The sequence below is a fragment of the Callorhinchus milii genome, unplaced genomic scaffold, assembly GCF_018977255.1.
Source record: "Callorhinchus milii isolate IMCB2004 unplaced genomic scaffold, IMCB_Cmil_1.0 Scaffold11, whole genome shotgun sequence".
NCBI lineage: Eukaryota > Metazoa > Chordata > Chondrichthyes > Chimaeriformes > Callorhinchidae > Callorhinchus > Callorhinchus milii.
Window position 1 is genome coordinate 5,048,771 of NW_024704752.1, and position 22,011 is coordinate 5,070,781.

Sequence of the window (22,011 nt, forward strand, 5' to 3'; positions counted from 1 at the left end):
CAAGGCACTATCAAATACGAGGATTATTATTATTGGACGGGCTGCAGAGGAGGTTTACAAAAGTGAGACCGAGGATGAGGGGCCTTGTTACGAAGAGAGATTGGATCTGTCGGGTCTATTTTGAATGAGGCAGAGAAGTTTTGAGGGGAACTGATAGAGATGTACACGATTGAGGGGTTTTGACAAGGTGAAGTTAATTTGCCTGGTCGAGGAGTCATCGACGGGGGCATGTAGATTTAAGATAGCCACAAGGAGAGCTTCACACAGAGATGTTGGGATGTGGAATGCCTGCCAAGTAAGATGGCAGAGGCAAAGTGCATTGCGGGTTTTAAAAGGGAAGTGGAGGAATTAGAACGTTAAAGAACAGCTTGAACCTAATGGCCACCTCCTACTCTTAACTTTCTGACTATCTAGAGTCTGGCCAGCTGAAATGTAGGCTTGGTGTATTTATTGAAAGATGAATCGCTGGATTTTGCCTACGCAGGTAGTTCATTGGGTACAGTAATTGTATTTTTGATTAAAATGCATAGACTGAGACTGAAATTGCCTTTAAGTATTGTTTATAAAGTTTAGTGTTTTTTTAAAAAAAATCAAATGCATTTACAAACAGGATATGATGGTTTACTTTGGTTTCTGGGGGAGAATTGAATTCTACCTTTACTAAAGTCGAAGCAGACGACCTCATCTAGTATTGTAAAGATCAGCTGGCTGATATAGTCGTTTCCTTCCTGCTTTCCAAAATGGTTCAACATTCTTTACAAAGTCAAAAATCGAATGTCTATATATGGTTCTTAAACATTTTTCAGATTTGACTTCTGCTTGTTAAAGCTTTGAGTTCAGAACATGCTGAATAGAAGATTTTGAACTAAAGAAAGTCATGTGAGGAAAGTATTCATGAACATGATGAAAGTTGTAATGGGGAAATGAGAATCTTAACATTCAAATAATGTATTTTTAAGCCTTAAAACTTGTTTGGGTGGATGGTTAACCAAACAGCCCAGAAACAACAGTGCAGGTTCTGTGTATTTATAGATGAATGCAGCAGCCAATTAGCATATGGCAATATCTTCTGAACAGCCATGAAGTGAATGACCAATGTTTGGAAGATTGTTGGCCAGCCAAAAGGTGAAACTCAATTTTTCCAGTACTGTACTGCCACTATCCACCAGGCAATGGGACCTTTGTTGGAGTGTGAGCCCAGGCTGTGAACCCCACCACCCCCTTCTCCCCAAAATCCAGCACAATATTTGTTAGATGTACTGAGACCTGGTTGGTGGGTAGAGTACATCCAACCAGTGAGAGGACACATTCCATTGCATCTTGTGTTTTAAAGGTCTGTCTGGTTTGGATACTCTTAGGTATGTGTCTTTCCCCATGTGTTGGACACCCAGCAAAAAAAAAATACTCTTAAATATGAATTAAAGATTCAATCCTAAACACCCCCCACCCCCCCAACAGTTGTGATACTAGGAGGTAGAGTGGTTCCAGTTTGAGGGTGTGCGCTTATTGACCAAGGTGCAACTAGTTCTCCTCCTTGCCCAGTGACTGTTGCTCCTGGCAATTCGGAATTGTTTATGATAGTTTTTATGTATATTCAAGAATCCAAGTTGTAGATTGTAAAACCTTCTGTTAGGTCAATGTACTTGGATCCGCTGGATCTCAGTATGAGTATTAAACGTGAGTTTGGCTCTGCAGTTAACATTTTCTCTATGGGCTGCATAGAGCCAGGGGCAGATGGTTAGGAAACTGAGCAGTTCAAGGTTAGAGGAGCTGGGCAGATTTGTTTTTGGCATGCCTCTGAATTCCTGCTGATTAATGTTCATTGCTCATCTCTGATTGCCTCATATTGTGTTGTAAGTTTTGATTTGTGTTCGACAATGAACCAAGGGTGTTGGGTGAATTTTCTTTCTCTTGATTTAATCTGAAGGTAAATGCCCTGTGTGCCACCTGTTCAAGTCATGGAGAAATGAGTCAGAACGTGGCAAGTTACCAAAAATACCCTAGTGACCTAGTTTATACAGAATAATTCATAATTTCCCTGATTACCAAGAATCAAATCTGACGTGATTTTTCCCCTAGTACAATGGTAACTTTCCATACAGCCTTTAGAAAACTGATGGGAATAATCTTTTATCACAAACTTGGAACAATTATTTGCATTTTCTATTGCAGTTTGGAAATCCCAAGTTTCTACTGGATTGAAGTTTATAGGACTGTTCTCTCTACATCAGAAGTTGAGCTCACAGTTTAGGATGAAGTAAAATATGAGGGGAAGCACTGCATTGTTGGAGATACTAGCCTCTGGATGCGAGAGATTGAACTAAGGTTTGATCTGCCTGTTTATGTGGTTCAAGATCCATGACAGTATTTGAAAAGAGGACAAGTTTCTCCCTGTGTCCAGGTAAACTATACTCCAATGAATTGGGCATCCACCTCATTATTACTTGTGGGATACAAAATGTCTGTCATGTTTGCTGAAAGAAAAGTGACCACCTGGCCAACATTCTCCAGGTAAAATTGGTCATTCGCTTCACAGCTGTTTGTGGAACGTTGCCATCTGCAAAACATCTGTGGGTTTTGTCTACAAATCCACAGTTGCTACATGTTACAGTATTTCCTGTGAAGCGTTTTGAGTCATCTTGACGATGTGATAAGGTGCTACATCAACTGCAAGTATGATATTATTCCACTTGACAATGATTACTATAAAGAGCTTTGAGGTACTAGAAGATGTAAATTCTTTACTTTTTTTTTCCTGATTCAGAAACCTGTCACATAAGTTGAGCTTGAAAAGATTGAATATAATGTAATGTGCGAGTGGGATTTTCATAATATAATGTGTGTGTGTATGGTCACTTTAAAAAAATCTCACTGATGGGATTCATTGAAATCTCAGCTTGGTTTGGATACTCTTAAACATGGTGATGCGTTTCCACATGTGTCAGACACCCATCTGACCAAAAAAAGTCTATATCCTCCAACTCTCTGAGCAAAACTGAGCTCTTTCTTTGAAATTGTGATGTGATCTGTTAGTTTGTCCAGTTTTCCACTTTTTGTCTGAACAATCTCATCCGGGAAAGGGCTTGCCAATTATGAGTTGGAATATTAATGTGTGCAGACTTTTATTCAAAGTTACTGATGAAAGTGCTTTTCTTAATAAAAAAAATGCGAGAAGTGAAAGATTTGTAAAAGTTTGTGCTCTTTGGGGAGATATTCAGAATCCTTCATTGTTAGTTTGCTTTTAAATCGCTGTTAGCAGTTTCTGTACAGTTGAATGACATTTAGACTTTATGCTGCGCTCATTTGCCTGAGTAAGATTCCACACAATGGGATGCTGATATTCATCTTTCCAGTGTTTTTTTGTTGTTATTCAGTTTGCTCCTTATTTTCTCTGCAAAAGGTTCACATATTGTACCAATAGACTACTAGTGGTCAAAGTATACTCCATTTCATATCCAGGTAACTGGAATACTTGGGTTCAGATATCTTAAATAATAACCATCCCGTATCATAGACTCTTACAGTCCAGAAGAAGGCCATTCAGCCCATTGTGCCTGTTCCTGTTCTTTGAAAGAGCTTCCCAACTAGTCCCACATCCCCACTTCTTACACCATAGTCCTGCAAATTTTTCCTTTTCAATTCATATCCAATTCCGTTTTGAAAACCACCATTGAATCTGCTTCCACTACCCTTTCAGGCAGTGAATTCCAGATCGTAACAACTCGCTGGGTAAAACAATTTCTCATTGTCTCCCCTCTAGTTCTTTTGCCACTCACTAATCCAGGACCCCACCAAATATATTACATCATATTTCTTATGTAGGGTACAGTCTCTATCCTTCTGGCAGTGCTGGGCAACAAGCCATGGATAACACCCTGTTGTAAAACTGGGGTGGGGGGGAGGAGGAGAGATTCCGAAGCAGCGTTATCCTGAGCTAAGCCCCTTGGGGGAGGGAGAAGCCAAGCTGGAACTGAACTGGAATTTTCAAAATTATAGTAAGCTTTTCAGTAAATATTAAATGTAGAAAGGTAATGGTAGTTTGCATGCTGGTTAGTAACCTCCACATTCTTCTGGTACAAAGCCTGAAAGCACCTTGTAATCATAATAAATAACATGCAACAGTGGGGTAAAACAACTTGCATACAGTACACCTGTAGTTTAAGGTTTGCAAGAGCAACCAGGTTACATTTGTATAGCGCCTTTCACGTCGGGAGGTAGTAGAACTCAGGTGATGGATAGGCTTTGCATACAGAGCGAGATATCTGTCACCACTGCAAAATCAAATGCTCTGATAGCAGTTACTTCCGTAACTTTATTTAAATGCTTAAAAAAAGGCTGGTGGTTTCATAATTCATACAATCAGTTATTTCTATGTCGATATTATTGGGGACATGGCCTCATTGTGCTCTCTTTAGGCTGTTTAAGTCCGGTTTGGCTGAAACTACTGAATTAAACATAAAGCTGTATTGTTACTGCAGCTTTGTGTTTATCCAAAACCATCTCAAATGTTAGTCACACCTTCTCTTGAGACTATATCCAACCCCCCGCACCTCCCCACAAGCAGGATTTTCTGATGTGAAAACCCATTATTTCTATACTGGTGACCAGGGCTAATAGAAAATTGCGGAAATATTTGTCAAAAATTAAAATTTTTGCAGAAAATTGTGGGGTTTTGAGGTTGGGGGTGGGGGGCACCACCACTGTTTATAGCAGATTCCGTGGAAAAATTAAGGACACACTTTTCTATTGGCCCAGCTGGTGACCAGTGATCTCTGGCTCCCAGTCAAGGTTTGCACATAGATCAGTAATACTAACCCACAGATGGGTTTCAATGAGAGTGCAATAACCTTCTAGATGATACAGACTCCAAACTTTTCCCATGTCTTCCCCGCTGGCCTCCCCAGCTCCACCTCCACACCGTCCAGAAGTCTGCAGCCCACATCCTCTCCTGTATTGGACTCTAAGCTCAGCATCCCCATCCACACCTGACTTTGGGGACTCCCTATCCTGCAGCAGATCCACTTAAAGATCCTTATCCTTCAAACACCCCTTGGTCTTGCTTCACCTTGCCCCTGGTCTCCTGCACCCTACTTCCTCTGCTCTACAAAATCTTGCTTGCTTCTTGCCCCTACAATCAATGGGAGGACTTTCAGCTGCTTTGTTCACTTGGGAGACAGTGTGTGAGTGTAAATGGTGCCATTGTTCACAGAGCTCTCCACTGCATAGAACTATTACAGCAAAAGGATACCTTTGAAAGCACTGTATCAAATGAAGGATTATGAGTATGGATTTGTAAACTAGATTTATATGCACAACAGTTTTCCTTACTCGGTTCCATGTTAAAGAGCAACATGGAGCAGATTTCATATCTAGAACAGACTTCATAAAGATATGCAATTATTTGGCACAGTGAATTGAGGATGTTACCAATCATAGAAACATGTAATGACTATAAACACTAATGCCACGGTATAATGTGGGTCCTGTTATCAAGATAACAGCCTGAATGTTGCTGAACTATATTTAAATTGTCAACTGCAAATAGGTAGTTTCTTCTTAAATTCCAGTGAGTTCTTGTTTTATTTCTGAAGCCTTGACTTTTTTTCTGTCTTATCTGGTAAATACATTTATTTATTATTTTTGTCTTGATTCTTGAAATGTACAGGAATCCATCCGCTGCTTTCTACCAAGCTTTCCCCGTAAACAAGTCTCGGGACGCAAAGACCCTCTACAATAGGTATGACAATGTGAAAATGCATACCAGCAGCAGTATGCATTGCATGTGTTCCTTTGCACTGCTGGTTTCTCGTCAACCATTTGCTGCAAGAATAACCAGTTTCAAACTCTGTATATAGTCACTTTCAATATTTGGAGAGCACTGGTACAATAAGGCCTTTAAATACTAGCTGAGGTTACTCGACATTTGCATAAGGTTAGGTTGCTTTAGTCCCCAGCGATGTGGGGAAAGAATTAGTACTTCTACCAACAGAATGTGTGTCTCCACTGATCATGAAGATACAAGTTGAATTGAACATGGGCATCAGATGTTACTTTGTGTCCCTGATTCTAGAAACGGTCAGATTAGTGGGGAAATTACCTTTTGGCTTATATCAATTCTATTCAAGGGAAAATGAGATCTGGGAGTTCTGTGAAACAGATTATAAATGTAAATTTGTATCAGAGCCTTTCATGTTGGGAGGATGGTCCTGGTTTGGCGCCTGAGCTGGGGGCGTGAGAAGAGGAAAGATAATAATAATCCTTGCATTTAATATACCGCTTTATAACTGAAAGCGTGGTCAAAGCGTGGTCCTGAGAGTGGGGCAGATAAGCTGGAAGCCTGATCGCGAGTGGTGGGGAGGGTGGAGACGTGACATTATCACCACTAAATTGATTTGAAATTACTTGGGAGAGGTGGTTATCTTTGAAGGCCACCTTGTGCCACCTTCTGGTTTCGAACTCTAGAAATCAATGATGCAGCAGGAGGCCATTCAACCCACTATTATTGTCCGACGTTTGATTCTTCAATGCAGGCATCTATCTGAATCCCAATTTCAGCAAACGTTGTGCAGAAGGGTTTCAGAGGCTTGGGTCCTTTCCCCAGGTTTTTTTCTCTCTCTCTGGAGGAGCATTTGCTTCTCTGATGGTTTGGGAGAGTGGGGTGGGAAAGGGGTTCATTGGTACGTGTAAGTGTGCAGAAATGCATGTGCCGTTGGCACGGTTGGGTGACCCACGTGTAAGCATTTAGAATATCCCATTTGATTTATTTCAGTCATGAGCCATGGCACAGTGTTTTCTCCTCCTGAAGGAATTTAACTTGTGTTGCCTTACTTTTTTAGATAACTATTTCCCCCTTCAAAACTGATCTGAATCCTGCCTTATCCATTGCTCCAGGCAGGGCATTCCACATCTTTACAAATCTGTGTTTTTAAAAAAATCTTCTTAATCTCCCCCTTTCTCTGTTGCTAATTAGATTGATGTGCTGTGAACTCAGACAAGTGGAAATAATTTATCCCTATCAACTTTTATCAATGCCCCGCATAATTTCAAAGATCTCTCTCTCGAGTCTCCCTCAATCTTTCTATGCTCCAGTGAAAGTAGACCCAGTCCTCCTGTCTCTGCTTATACAGTTTGTTCAATGAATGCCAGGCCATCTGCCACCACACCTTCCAGCCAGTTAGCAATGGGGAGTGGAAGCCCTGGCTGATTAATTTCTCTCCCTAACTCAGGGATACTGCAGTCAGCTGTAGCTAACTCAGCATAGACCAAGATTTGAACTTATAACCTATTGGGGCCCAGTGATGTCTTTACCCACTGACCTTTGGAGGAGCTAAAACCATCTCTATTGCTAAGGTGAGGGATTGATCCTGATTTGTGGCTGAGGATGTTAATCTGCTGGGTCAAAGTTGCACATTTCAAGCAGCTCTGCAGTGCCTGGAGTTGCTGCTGATGGGGGAAATCTTTCCAGCAATAAGGACCATTTACTGTGCCTAACCCCAGAAGCTATGAATTTGTCAATTTGTTTTTTTTAAAAAAAAGAAAAAGTTGGCGAGAAACTTAATAAAGTCATGACTTCAGCATGAGCTAATCAACTGTGTGTCTGGGTGTAGCTTTTGAAAATTGCATTACTAATTCTTGGACTACGCCTTTCTTCCTCACAAAGCACCTACCACTTTTATCCCACTGTAAAAGAACCAACTTCTTCGTGTGTGGTTTGTGAATTACTTTCTTTCCACTGCCTGGTAATGCTTGTGCAGGGCACTGTGTGACGCTTCCACTAGAGCTGAATTGCCTCTAGACGTTTGCCCACATCACATGCTTGGGACCAATTTCAATTGTTCAACCTTAAGTAACCATATTTTTTGATGTGATTCACAAGCGATTATTGGCTCATCTGTTAGAAAGTACATTTCAGCTTGGTGTATACCACAGGGCGGGGGAAATACAGCTCAGTGTGCGCGGCTGGTGGGGGGGGGGTTGCTTGGTGTCCTGGTCTAATTGCCTCCTGTTATTCTTTCCCCTTCCTGCCCAGTGGAACATGTCGCCTATTGGGTGTAACGGCTGCAGTAAGGAGCTTCAACCTCGCTTGAAATACCTTGATAGCTAATTGCATTGTTTCTTCTAGTTCAACTTAGTGAGCCTTGATTTGTCTTCAACCACCACAACAAAATTACATTTGTATAGTTCCTTTCACGTCAGGAGGGTTTCCCAAAGCACTGGATAATCAGTGTGTCAGAACCAAGCTGGGGGTCGGGGAGGGTGGAGGGAAGGAGGGTAACTGAAGGCATGGTGGAAGAGGAGGGTCTTGAGCCAGGTCTTGAAGGAGGCTAGGGAAGGGGGAAGGCAGAAGGACTGCGGGATGGAGTTCCAGAGGGTGGGGGCAGAGTGGCAGAAGGCCCACCAATGGACACGGGGTGAAGAATTCTGGATGATCTGCAGCCTATGGAGGGAGGAGTTGGGGGAGGCTGACAAGCAGGGAGTTTGCGTAGTTGAGCCTGAATGTTGCACCTCCTTCCTGTGAACACAAATATGGAAACCTAGCATAGATCAGTCTAGTAAAATCAAAGAATTTCAATCTGCTCTCTTTCCCCTCTTCCCCTTCTTTCCCTCCTCTGTTCTTTGCCCCTTCTTCCTTGTTCTCTGTTCTGCCTTCTCCTCTGCTGTATCTTCCCCCCCCACCACCCACTGTAATACAGTGCTTCTGCCCTTCACATTTAATGACTTTGATTCTCATTTCTACCCCCTTGGCTGTATATACACACACACACACACACACAAAGTGAAAATACAAATTGCACAGAAATGTCCCCAGGGGTTAGATAGGAGCTGAGCAGCCTGCTGTACTGCATTCCTGTGCTGGTGACCAGACCTGGAGAGTGGATCTTGTGGGTAATCTCATATTTCAGTGGTCACTGCTACATTCTTCAACTGGCTCTGAGGTGGGGGGAGCAGAATGTTCTCAGTTTACTGCAGTGTTATAACATTTGCTGAGGCTTCATTTTGTCACTGACCGAAGTCTAGGTTTCAGAACTTAATTTGCTTAATTCATACATTGTTGAAATAAAACTTTGTGTGTGATACAAACTCAAAAGTTGTTGCTTGCGTGTCAGTACATACAGTAAAGCTCCTTCCTTTCAGACTACAGAGGAACTCTGGGTTTCCTTATTCAGTGTATGGGTTGGTTTAGTGCTATCTCAGAACAGCTTGTGTACGATTGGAAATGTGTATGTTCTGTTAAAAAAAATACTTCCAAGAGTCTGACGGAGAAATGGTCCATTTATTGTACCATAGATCGAGATCGGCCTGGGAGGGGTCAGGTTCACATACTCGTGTCATTGAACTTTTACTTATTCTGTATTTCAGTAACTGGGTGATTTAATGGGGGCTTATGGTATTGCTACAATAACAACGTAGCATTGATCTATTCCCACTGTAAAGGCACATGGTGTGAAACGTGCAGAATTGGATGTCTTGTAGCTACCCACATGCTCTTAGTTTAATTGTAAAACACTGCCATCTTTTCACTTTAATTTCCTCTGTTCCTTTTGCAGCAGTGACTGAGACAGAATATATCTGAGGCAACCAACTAATGACTTCTGGGAAGGAGGGCAAAGGGGGGCTTTTTTGATCTGACTGACTCCATGGTGATGTGCTTGGAAATAAAATGTCAGAATCGTGACCAATCCTCTGTGTTGGCCATCCTCTTTTCCTGCCCTTTCCCCAGTTTCTATTGGGGAAAGGGCAGGAAAATGGAACTTAAAAGATTGTTCTTTAAAAGAGCCAGCAGACACGATGGGCCAAAAGGGCTTCTGTGCTGTAAAGTTCTATGTTTTCTGATCTAGGTGGGTTTGCAGTCATCCTGGTTCATCAGTATCGTTTGGAGGGACAGACCAGTCACAGGGGCAGGAATTCTTCCCATTCAGTTCCTGTTAATCCTGCAAGCCGTAATGGTAGCTAGGGTGGTCTAGACCATAAGGGTAGGGTGGTCTACACTGAGCAAGAAGCTTCTGGAGTCTATTGAGGGTGGAAGAGAGGCAGCTATTGAACAGATTGATCAAGGTCAGGGCAGGTGACTGAGGGAGAGAAGTTTAGAGATACGTTAACCATAGTGGAAGAAGATGGTCGAGGGGAAATTAAGGTTAGGGTTATTGCACCGATGTGTTTGCTGGTCTAAGTCTTTGGGTGTGCTTTTGCCCCATGTGTGAAATCACTATTATCCTGAGTTTCTATTGATATCGGTCATGGATGTATTGTTAGGGTTTCTGTCCTGATGTTATCAATTTGTCTTTCTGATAACCTGATGGAGCAGTCTTTTATAATCTGGCCCTTCGTTCAGATCCTCGGGTATAAGCCAAAATTACATTTGTATAGCGCCTTTCACGTTGGGAGGACGTCTCAAGGCGCTGGACAGTCAGTGTTTCAGACCTGAGCTGGGGCTCGGGATTAGGGAGGGTGGAGGGCAAGGGGGAAAGAGGGTGATCGAAAGCATGGTTGAAGAGGGGTCTTGAGATGGGTCGTGAAGGAGGCAAGGGAGGGGGCGAGGCGGAGGGACTGCGGGATGGAGTTTCAGAGGGTGGGGGCAGAGTGGCTGAAGGCCTGCCCACCAATGGTGGGGCAGGTGAGGCAGGGGACATCAAACAAGCTGGAGCCCGCTGAGCGGAGGGATTATGAGGTTGCAGAGGTAGGCAGGAGTTAATCCATGGAGGGCTTTGAAGGTGAGGACCAAGATCTTGAACTGTATCCTCTGTGTGATGGGAAGCCAGTAGAGTCGGGCAAGCGTGGGGGTGATAGATTCATGGAGCCTGTGTGGGAGAGGACACAGACAGAGAGTTCTGGATGATCTGCATGCCTATGGACGGAGGGATTGGGAAGGCCAACAAGTAAAGAGTTTGCATAGTCAAGTCTGGATGTTATGAATGCGTGCATGAGGGTTTCGGTGGCCTGTGGTGTGAGACAGTGGCAGAGCATGGCAATGTTGTGGAGGTGGGGGAAGGTCATGGCATGGATATAGGGTAGAAAAGATAATTGAGGTTCAAACAAGCTGCCAAGGTTCCAGACTGGCTTAGCAAGGTGGAGTGTGCATCCTTGGATGGTGATGCTATCGGCACCTGAGATGTTTAGTCGTTGACGAGAGCTAATCAGGAGGGCCTCGGTCTTGTTGACGTACAACTGAAGAAAGTTAGCTCTCATCCAGGACTTGATGTCTGACAGACTTTCTGTCAGGACAGTGGTGGTCCTGGAGTCAAGGGTGGAGGCAGAAAGGTACAGTTGGCATTACATTTATACTTGATATATGAGGTGGCAGTCTTTTTATTGCAACGAAGGCTAATAAATTTGGATGAGAATATGGCAGTGTAGTTTAAGCCAAGCGTGAGTCATGTTGGTCGGTGTCAGTGCAGAATGATTTACTCTAGCAAATGTTTCTCTTTTCAGTACTGTAAGCAAATGAGCAGTAAGTAATGCAGCCATTGTTCCAAACCCACCTGGCAGCGAGCGGATTGCTCATCTCTATCCAAATGTTATCTTGTGAGGTGAGGCTAATCAAAACAGACAGACCAGTGTGATTTTTGCACTAAAGCGGAGTACTGTAGCTTAGTGGTCAGAGCACTCGCCTTGCAAGCGATAGGACCTGGGTTTGCTTCCCGGGCAGGACGAAACATTGGCCAAGTTTCCTTACTCCACGTGCCTCTGCTTACCTAGCAAAAAGTGGGAATCTGGTTGTTAGTCGATTGGCAGATCGCTTTTCCGGGGTAATAATCCCTTTAAAAAAATGCATATTATATTGTTTGTAGCTCTTTGTGGGACGTTGCTGTCTGCAGATTTGGTCACTCAATCCACGACTATTTGTGGGACACTGTTGTGTGCAATTGCTGCCGCGTTACACCCACAAAACATTCAATTCACTTTACAGTCTATTCTGCGCTTTGAGATGTCTCAAAGACGCAATAAGGCATTATATCAAATGCAAGGATTATTATTAAGGTAGTCGATATATTCCCTGAATTCAAGCTTGGTTGCTCAGATTTTCAGATCTGGTTGAAACAGGTTGCATTTGATTCTAGAGTTTGTTACACCCTTGAATTGCTGCGCAGTATATTTGAAAAAGTGGCTGTACTCTATTAATACAATCTGATCAAAGTTAAAACCCACTTTAGGCGATCCATTTTCACTTTAAAAAGAATCCTAAAACCATGTCTTTGTGTTTGCATTTTTGGATCATTTTTGCAACACTTTGAGATGTTCGTTTATGTGAAAGCTACTATATTAAAGCAAGTTGCTCCACTACATAATACTCACACAAACTACGGAGCACCACATTACTGAGCTCCTGCTATTTTGTGTTTCTCCAACCATTCTGTACACAGTATTCCTACACGTGTCACTTGTTTAATGAATTTGCGTTGCTCCCTCCGTAGCTGGGATGAGGAGGAAATTACATTTTAAAAGCACGTCATCTGACTTCCCAAACCATGGTTTAAAAAAACAGATGTCTAAAGAGTGTTGGAAGGAAAATATTCCCTGTGGTGTCGGTGGGGAACAGGCAAAAGACAAGTTGAATAGAATATTTCAACTTCAAGTACACATAAGAATTTCCCCCCCACCCCACATTTCACTGAATAGCTCTGTTGACTCATAAGTCTCTTCCACTTCTATCCGCCCCCCAAGAGAGTCCCTCAACCCTTCATCCTTCCACTTGGACGTATTTGGTTAACTAGAGAAACTGGGTTAGCCAGTTACACAACCCAGCACTTTCAATCTAATCTCCCATTGAGGACATTGTTTTCAACCATGTAGATTGTTCCAGCTGTGACTTGGAAACAGACACTTGGGAATTCAGATGAGGTAGGCACTGAGGCAAAAAGCATCAACGTAATGAAGAGGAAAGTTGATGGTGACATAAGAGAGAAGGGAAAAGAGGGGTATAGGAAGGTTGGAGGCTCGAACAGAGTATAAACACCGGCCTGGTCACGTTAGACTGATTAGCGTGTTTCCATGCTCCATGTGTATTGGAATTACTCACTGAAGCACCAGTTTGCTGATCATCAAGTTTATCATAGTCTTGAGTGCTTTAAGGGCATCAAGAATCATTATGGTTGAATTGTAAGTTACTTTGTAGTTACTTGTTTGTCTCGTTTCCGGTTTGCCACACAGTCACTTTTCTGTGATGTTAATTAACAGAATGTTAAGGCTTTAGAGGGATTGCAGAGGAGGTTAGTGAATGAAGAATTAGTGATGAAGTGCCATAGTTATGAGAGCCACAAGCTCTGTATTCAACGAAAGGAGAACTCAGGAGGGATTTTTTTCACCAGGAGAGAAGTTGGGATGAGGAATGCTCTGCCCAGTAGAGTGACTGAGGCGGGAGTCCATTGTAGCTTTCAAAAGGGAAGTAGACAGGCATATGAAAATGGTATTGGGATATGGAGGAGCGATTAAATTGAGCAGGCTCTGTGAGCGGGTGCGGACTCGATGGGCCAAATGACCTCCCCCTGCTCTGTAGATTTCTATGAATCGGCAACAAAATTAAATTTGATTAGCGCCTTTCATGTCGAGGACGTCCCAAGGTGCTGGACACTCGGTGCTTCAGACCCGAGCTGGGGGTCGGGATCGGGGAGAATGGAGGGCGGAGGAGTCGGTGACCGAAGGCACGGTTGAAGAGGAGGTTCTTGAGATAGGTCTTGAAGGAGGCAAGGGAGGGGGGTGAGGCGGAGAGATTGCAGGATGGAGTTCCGGAGGGTGGGGACAGAGTGGCAGAGGGGCTGCCTGCCATCGAATCACAGTAACTATCGAATCACAGTAACTATCTGTACAGTCCACTTGAAAGAAATGTACCCATAGCACAAAATGCAAATTACTGTATCTATTTCCCTTTATAGGCTTTGTGGGGATTATCTATTTGCGTCAACAGACCTGCTACTGTTGCTTGATTTGACACAAGCTAAACCCTGCCTACATTTAGCCTGTATTCATACACTTGTACGGGGTGGGCGGTAGGTTGTGTTTAGATCTCCACAGTTGCATTCACTAGTTATTTTACGGGACTGGGGCAACACTGCTTGTTGAATTGCACTGCCCTTTTGATGTTGAACTGAGGTCCTGTCTGCCTGTTCAGGTGGACGTTAAAGATTCCATAGCATTATTCGAAAAGTCAAGGGAGTTTCTCTCAGTTCCTGGCCAACAATCTCCAGATAAAATCACTCATTCACTTCGTGGCTGGCTGTATGACATTGCTGTGCTCAAATTGGCTGCTGTTTCCTAAGCACTGAGATGTTCGACTTAAGACTCTTTATCCAATGCAAGTATTATTATTAAAAAAAATGCTAGCAGTAGGACATTTTCTTAATGAAATATGTAACTGTATATTTCAGTGTTTTTTGGCTTTTTGGCAAACAGTTCCATCATCCTGAAAAAAACAGGCTGTTGGCGTCCCTTCTGCGTGCGCCTGTGCAATTGGAGCTTAAGCAAGGAGGTTGAACTGCCACAAAAACAGAGAGAGCTGGGAGAGCTCAGCAGGTCAGGCAGCATCTATTGGAGAAAGGACAGTGAGTCAACGTTTCGGGTCCACGATGCTTCGTCAGAACACTTCACAGGCGTACGCAACATTCTGACGAAGGGTCATGGACCCGAAACGTTGACCCACTTTCTCTATAGATGCTAACTGATCTGCTGAGTTTTCCCAGCTCTCTCTGTTTTTGTTTCAGATTTCCAGCATCTGCAGTATTTTGTGGGTTAAACTGTCAATTGTGTGAACTGAGTTATACACAAATACACTCTTCCCCTCCGGTTTCCTCTACTCATCCTGCATGATCGTTACATGGAGGATAGTTCATTCAACCTTAGCTTGACTGATTTCTGATTTGATTCATTTTATGCAATGAAAGCGAGTTAAAGGCAGTGGATTGTATTTCCATCTGTTTGGGGGCAGGAAATGTAGTAGATACATATTCAGTCTTATCATTCGTTCGGTAAAGCTGAATTGATTGCATTCAAATGGGATGTGTAATATATGCATGGTGATTTCTCTCTTGTACCTTTGTCAGGCTGCACATCAGGTGCTTATGCTGACGACCACTATCTCAAATGAGTGTATGTGTCTGACCAGTAGCACCTGGTAGTTAAAGTGGACCCAAGTGCTGCTTAGGTTTTTCATTATCTTCTCATCCACAGACTCTCTTAGATCTGTGGCTCAGAGGCAATTATTCACATGTGATTCTTTTCATTGTTTGGCTAGTAAATACACACATACTTATCCTCAGGTAATCAGGATCTTGGCTGTTATTTCCATCTCCAACTCGTGCACTGAGGCCAATTGTGTCCCAACAATGAGATCAGTAACTCAGCACAAACCAAGAATTGAAACTGGTTTGAATAACAGCACCTCACTGGAACATGGGGATTGTTGGAGTCAATTTCCTATCGTTCTCTTCTACCAATGGCTGTACCCAGCGCACATGGCATGCTTGTTTCAAAGTCTCTGCTGTTCTGAGTTCTGGGCTGCCAATACTTCAGCAGTAATCTGAGATTGAAACTCACTGTGATGGGAAATGGAACCTGTAGTCCCATCGTTTCTGTTAGCTTTGCTTCAGGATACAACTTCAGAATAACACTGCTCTTCTCCTCACTCTCTACATTCAGCTGGCTCCAGCCTTCTGCATGCACCTCTTCTCCCCTATGCTTTCAGCCATTATGCCCTGAATCTCTGACTCAATCCGTCCACTTTGCCCCTTCATTCTCCATCTTCAGATCATATCTGACCTTCCGCTTCAACCGTGCCTACAGTCAACTCCCCTCTCTCCCTGGTTCGGTGTTGCGTTCTGCCCAGTTAAGCGCTCTTGAGACATTGTCTATCCCGGGTGAAAGGTGGTACATAAATGCAAGTTGCTGTGGTTGTTGTTCTGACTGCTAAGATGGCTTTGCCTTGCAGGAAACTGCCTCAGAAATGATTTAAAACAACCAAAATGTACCCCTACAAATTACACAGGGAGTACATTTCCCTGAAAGCATTTTGACGTGATACGGCATTTTATCAAGGATTATTAGAATAAACTGAACAGTTGGGGGCAGTAATGCGGTTGCAAATGGAATTATATTGGAATGTCCCAACAAATGTTCAAGGTTGGTCACATTGCAGCATTTTGATTTCCCCTTCACATGGGTCACGTCTTCTTGAGGGCTGCTGAGCTGGTAGCAACTTGATGGGAAATGGAACCCATCGCGCTTTATCAGGGAGCACTACTGTGGCCACATCTGCCCTTGTCCTTAGCTGATGCAACCTTGTATTATGAAATGAAGAATGTGGGGTAAATGAGCCCATGGCAACACAATGGAAATCAACTCTTTGCAACCAGAAACTGGTTATTCGTGGAACAACTTGAGGCGAGGTGTGCGTTAAACCACATCAGAAAGCATCCTTCTGGAGTTTTGCCAGATTTCCACTGTGGTTATTGCTTCATGCTGTATGGCTTGAAGCGACTACGAAAAAACTTTGCAGTGACGATTGTAATGGTTTTAAACTTCTGCATTGTGATAACATTTCACCACAGTGTGGGGGTGAGTGCGCAGACCCAGGCATGTTTTTCCCCCCAAGTTAACAAACTGAAAATTAAAATGGTGGGTACGGTTGGAGCTATCGGTGTGATGATAGGCCTGAACTGTTTCCCCATCTGAGGAGAAACTGCTTTTACACAGCGGAATGCTGCTGCCAATTCTTTCCTCTCCTGCTTTATTCCATAAGCCGCACCCACCACCCCAACCACACTGATGACCACTCTCCCATGGGGGCAGCCAAATTAGCTGCGTTTGCTTGATGATGTGTGTGTTATGCATGTGTCCTGCAGGGGAGAAAGTCTGTGGGACTGAGGAGAGCATAGGAACCCCTGCTTACTGGGATCTCTTTGTATGAAGTCCCAGACAAAGTTGTACACAAACACACAGTACACATTAGTTTGGTTGCTTTGGTGATATGAAGCAAAATAGTTTTGTTGACTGCATCTTACTGAGCTTGTCATTCTTCACTGCCTAACATTGGCTGCTTTGTTGAAGTCGGTCTGGCCCAATCTCCAGCTGCTGTGTTTATGCTGAGCAATTATATGGAGCAGCTGACCCGCCATTTGTCCCAGATCTCAGTGGCCTCCCGCTTCACTATCCTAGTTACTCTTTTCAGAAACATCTGCAAAATGGTAAGCATGCCTTTTTAGCAATCCTGTTATTTTAAGTGCTTTGGGGCGTCCTCCTGACCTGAGGTGCTATATATACATAAATGTTATTTTTTTGTATGTAGGTTAGACCTTAGCGAGTTGCAATCAGTGAAATGTGATGTTGTCTTTCTTTGGTGACTGTTTCAGCTATGCCTGACCAAGGTCTTGAGTGTTTGTTGCAACATTTAACCTAAAAGCAAAGTGCTTGACAGCCCTATGTTCTGTATTCTTGAGAACTGAATACATACCATGCATCACCCAGTGTGGACCAATGAAATGTTAAACAAATGCAGAACCTCTTGGAAAAACTAATGCAGAACTTTTTTGAAAAACTTTTGTTGAATTTATTTTCCAATCTGAAATAGGACTGCACAGACACTTGCTGTCATGTCTCAGTAACCTGCATCGTTCCTTCCAAATTATAGAAGGTTACAGCATAGAAACTGCCACTTAGCCTATCACCAGTCAACCTCTCCATAGTGTCAGACTGCAGAAAGCTCGGGGCAGATATTGAGGATTTGGTGGAGTGGACAGATTTATGGAAAATGGAATTCAATATTGAAAAGTGTGAGCTGATCCATTTTGTGAGAATGAATAGGGTGTAGGATTATAGTTTGGGGTGGTTGAATTGTATGTAATTCTAATAATCCTTGCACCTTACAGCATCTTATGTTGAAACGTCTCAAAACACTTCACAGGACTTTCTGTAAAGTTCAGTGACTGTATTGCAGGTAAAATGCAGCAGTCAATTTGCACAAGCAATGGAACAAGCTTGCCAATGGAATAAACAGCCTTGAAGTGAATCACCATTGAATAGTGAAGTAATTCTCTCACAAACTCTTTCATTATCTTAAATACCCAAATTATATCACCGCTCAACATTTTCTGCTCCAACAGGAAGATTCCTAATATCCTGGCTGAAATCCCCCCAAACTGCCCACAATAATTGACCTGCAGCCAAACCGATGTCTGATAAACCTTCATCATCACTTTGTTACTCTTGTATTTGATCGCTCTGTTTATAAAGCCCAAAATCCTGGTTTGTCTTTTACAGACTTTTTTTAAAATCTGCAATCCCACTTTTAATGAACTATATATTTTGTACCCCTGATCTAACTCCATTGAGAATTCATTGAGGTTTCAGCCTGACTGCTGACTACTAGTGTTCTTGACTCATTGGCTGAAGGTTGTGGGTTCATACCCCAAACCAAGACTTTGAACTCACAATCTAGGATGACACTAGAGTGCAGGTTACCCACACAATTGTCGATTTACAGTAAATCTGGTGGTGATTTACTCTGAGACATCCTCTCAACTGTAAAAGGAGTGAAAAACTGTTTCCAGTAGTAGTGGATTTGAGGATATGAAATCAAGATTGTGAAGAGGGTACTTAGGCTCAGGAGAACTTCTGGAAGGTAGTCAGAGTGGGCAAAGATTTGTCATGGTGGCTGTTATAGCAGAATCGATTGGGGGCATTTTTAAAAAGAAAAACATGGGAGAAGAGGGGGTATTAGAGTATGTGGGGAAAAGCAGAAAATTGGACATACATTACAGTACTTGTTTGCCTTTTTCCCGACCCGCAACAGTAGTCTCGTTAGGTTCTAAAATTCCTGATTTGCTAGTTCCGTTTCTGGGGAACTCTTCTGGTGTGTGTGTGTGTTGGAGAAGAATAGCAGCTGGCTTGTCGGAGTGATCCTTTTCTCTCTCTCTCACTGCAGCTCTACCAGCACAGTATGATGGAGGTTGCATCCACGGGTTACTATCCTAGGATCACAGCCGCTAGGTTCAGCTCAGCTCCTCGTAAGATGATGCAGGAACAAAACCTTCTGACGTGCTTTGATTGCTGACTGCGGGAAGGCTAATCAAATACGTGTTTTAAAATTCTTAGAACTTGCACTGTACATAGGCTTTCCTTCTGTTCCTATTTCTGTTTATAATCGCTTCATTTAGATTGCAAAACAAATGCACAACAAAAGCTGATGTGTTGTGAGTCAGCGTTTCCCTACGTTTCTCTCTACGTCCACACAGAGGCAGGGTAAGAGTGTGAAGGCACGTTTAGGATGGACACATTGAAGTAAATCTTTATATAGAGCATCATTATCAACTGAAATAAGGTGACAAGGAGAGGTCTGATTTCATGCTCTTCATCACAATCCTGTGCTGATCACAGGCCTGCTTGGCGACAAGAGTTGGACTGGGAGTAGAGATTTTTCCCACTCGCTTCTTGATAATCCTATTAAAGCGTTAACTGGTAGAGCAGTGGGAAGCTTGCCAGTGTTAGCACTTGTAGCTGGTTAAACTCCAGCTGTATGTCAGTGCATGCTCAAGGTTCCCCAAGCCTTGGCTCTTGCCAACTCTCTGGGAATAGGTAAGCAGGGCGCGTCCTTCCAAGGAAAGAGTACACCTTCCATGCCAGACGACCAGAAACCATACATACGTGAAGACTTGGCAGTTTGGTTTGGAGACTCTTAAACATGGTGAAGGGTTTACATGACTTTCGCACACAAGGCTGACCAAAAGAAAATCCACTGTACAACTTGTAAATTTCCAGTCCACATTCCTGGGATCACAATCTGGTAAAAGATATAGGTTCCAGCCGAACTGCTGGTCGAAACAGTTTCACCATTTTGCTATTGGTAACAATCCTGGTGTCCAGCTGGCTGAGGAAACAAAGATAACGAACAACATGGAAAACTATTGGGGTGGAATGTTAAATTCTTAATTTCGCTAACTTTATGAAACAAATTGATTGGCACTTCTTTCTATTGTATAATCTTGCATTTTAATGTAACGAAAAGAGGCAATTATCCGCATGTATTGGGACGGCCAGGTTGCGGATAAGCAAACAGTGCAGATAATTGGACATCACGCAAAATACAGTTGTTTACCGTGAGTAAGAAGTAGTCCCATCAGGAGATATATTGTCACTGTAGTACCTCATCTATGCCAGCCCTAATCTCCCTCTCAACTTCTTTCTTGCTTTAACTCTCTTTCGCTTTCACTCTCTCCTGTATGTGTGTGTGTGTGTGTGTCTGTCTGTCTGTCTGTCTGTGTACGTATGCCTCTCTGCAACTCTCACTCTCTACAATAACTATCTCTACTCCTAATGTGGTACTGTAAGAATTCTAATTGACCTTCCTTAATGCCAAAAATCCCATTGCGTATTTTGAAGTTGCTTGGTGTGGGCGTGCCAGGAGCCAAAGAGTACTTACTCTGATAGTGGAGTCCTGTAGCTCAGTGGTTGAGCACTCGCTTTGCAAGCTAGAGACCTGAGTTCAATTCCAGGCAGAGGGCGAAACCTTGGGCAAGTTTCCTTACTCCACACAGAGCCTAATAATAATCCCTCTAAAAACCAAAAACAATAATAAATTGGTCATTTTCAATCTACGACGCTTTATGGGACATTGCTGTGCGCAATTGGCTGCCGCGTTCGCCCACAAATATACAGTCAATTCACTTTACAGTGTGTTCTGTGAAGTGCTTTGGGACGTCCTCCCGACGTGAAAAGCGCTATATCAAATGCAAGTATTATTATTATTATTATATGTCGCCACTTTGAATCCAATCTCCACAAGGAAGGCCGCTGCGGTTAAATGGATTGGTGTTCTATTGTAGCACTTGACATCAATGTCTCCCGGTACTTCACAGTTATATCTGTAAACTGTAGTGACTATTTGTAGGCAAACTTTGGGGCCAATCTGTGTTCTGTAAACAGCCAGGAGGCGAATAACTGATGTATTTTTGAGGAAAAATTAGTGTAATGGGCTCATAAACTGGAGGACATGGTTAGTTGGAGCTAAGCCAGTTCGAAGGGAGATCTGAGACTTGAAAGCCAAAATGTGGATTGGCACCAGAAAGCCAAGTACAGAATTGATTGGAATATTTCAACAAGCTTAAGTTGAGAAGACGAGAATATAGAGCAAAAATAGTAAAATGGAATTAAATGCCAATTGTATTGTATTATTGTAAGACGTTAATTGAAATTTAAGAAGGAAATTAAATCTCCGTTTCTGGTCTTGGGTAAATGTAAAGTATGTGATCTTTTGCAAGGAAATGTGTGTTTAAAAGAGAAAACCACAATCTCTTTCAATGTGTTTAAATAGAAACGAAATTAACATGTTTTCTGTGAAATCAACGGAAATCGTTTTAAGATTGAGATTAGAGTCACTTTGTGTGTGCTTTCCCGGATGATGCAGGCAGTCAAAGCAGTGGTTTGCTCTGTGGATTTTTTTTAAAACTTCCTCGTGGTAAGCAGTTCTGATGCAAATGTAGAGAGACTTTGCCTGTACCTGCCTCTGCGGCTTACTCATTGTGACCTCTCAACAAGTGGTTGCATCCTGTTGTTTAAGCGTGAAATGAGCAGTGTGGATAGGCAACAAAAATTGCTGTTCTCGTTGAGTCATTCAAATTGGAGCTTTAAGGAACACACACAACGTGCACGAATGCTGTCCAGAAGAAGGTCCGTGACACGGAGCCGGTAGGTTTGGGGTGTTTGGTGGGAGAGCGTTTGCTAAGATCAGAAATATAAAGGTGGCTACACTTCTGACGTTTAAAAGTTGTAAGCTTTCAGCTTATCAGAATCTAACTTTGTACAGTTTAGTGAAGGGTGGCAAAGTAACCGGGTTGTGAGTTGTGTGTCTCGGTATGTGAGGGGGCAGGGGGGGGACGAGTCTTTTCCAGTCTGAATTTGTCCCAGATTTTCGTGGCCAGAACCTGTACAAGACATCAAACTTTCCCCAGCATGTAAAGAAAGAACTTATATTTTATAGCACCAAAGCACTTCAGTCTTGATTGTGGAAGTGACTGTTTTTGCCCGATG

At 42.9% G+C, this 22,011-nt stretch overlaps 1 protein-coding gene across 1 annotated transcript in view; it reads left to right on the forward strand.

Moving 5' to 3' along the window:
- LOC103184456 (TSC22 domain family 2) overlaps positions 1-22,011 on the forward strand; it is a 46,544-nt gene that overhangs the window by 18,796 nt on the left and 5,737 nt on the right. Inside the window, 1 exon segment of the mRNA XM_007902461.2 lies at positions 5,666-5,737. Within this exon segment, the coding sequence (XP_007900652.2) occupies positions 5,666-5,737 (72 nt within the window).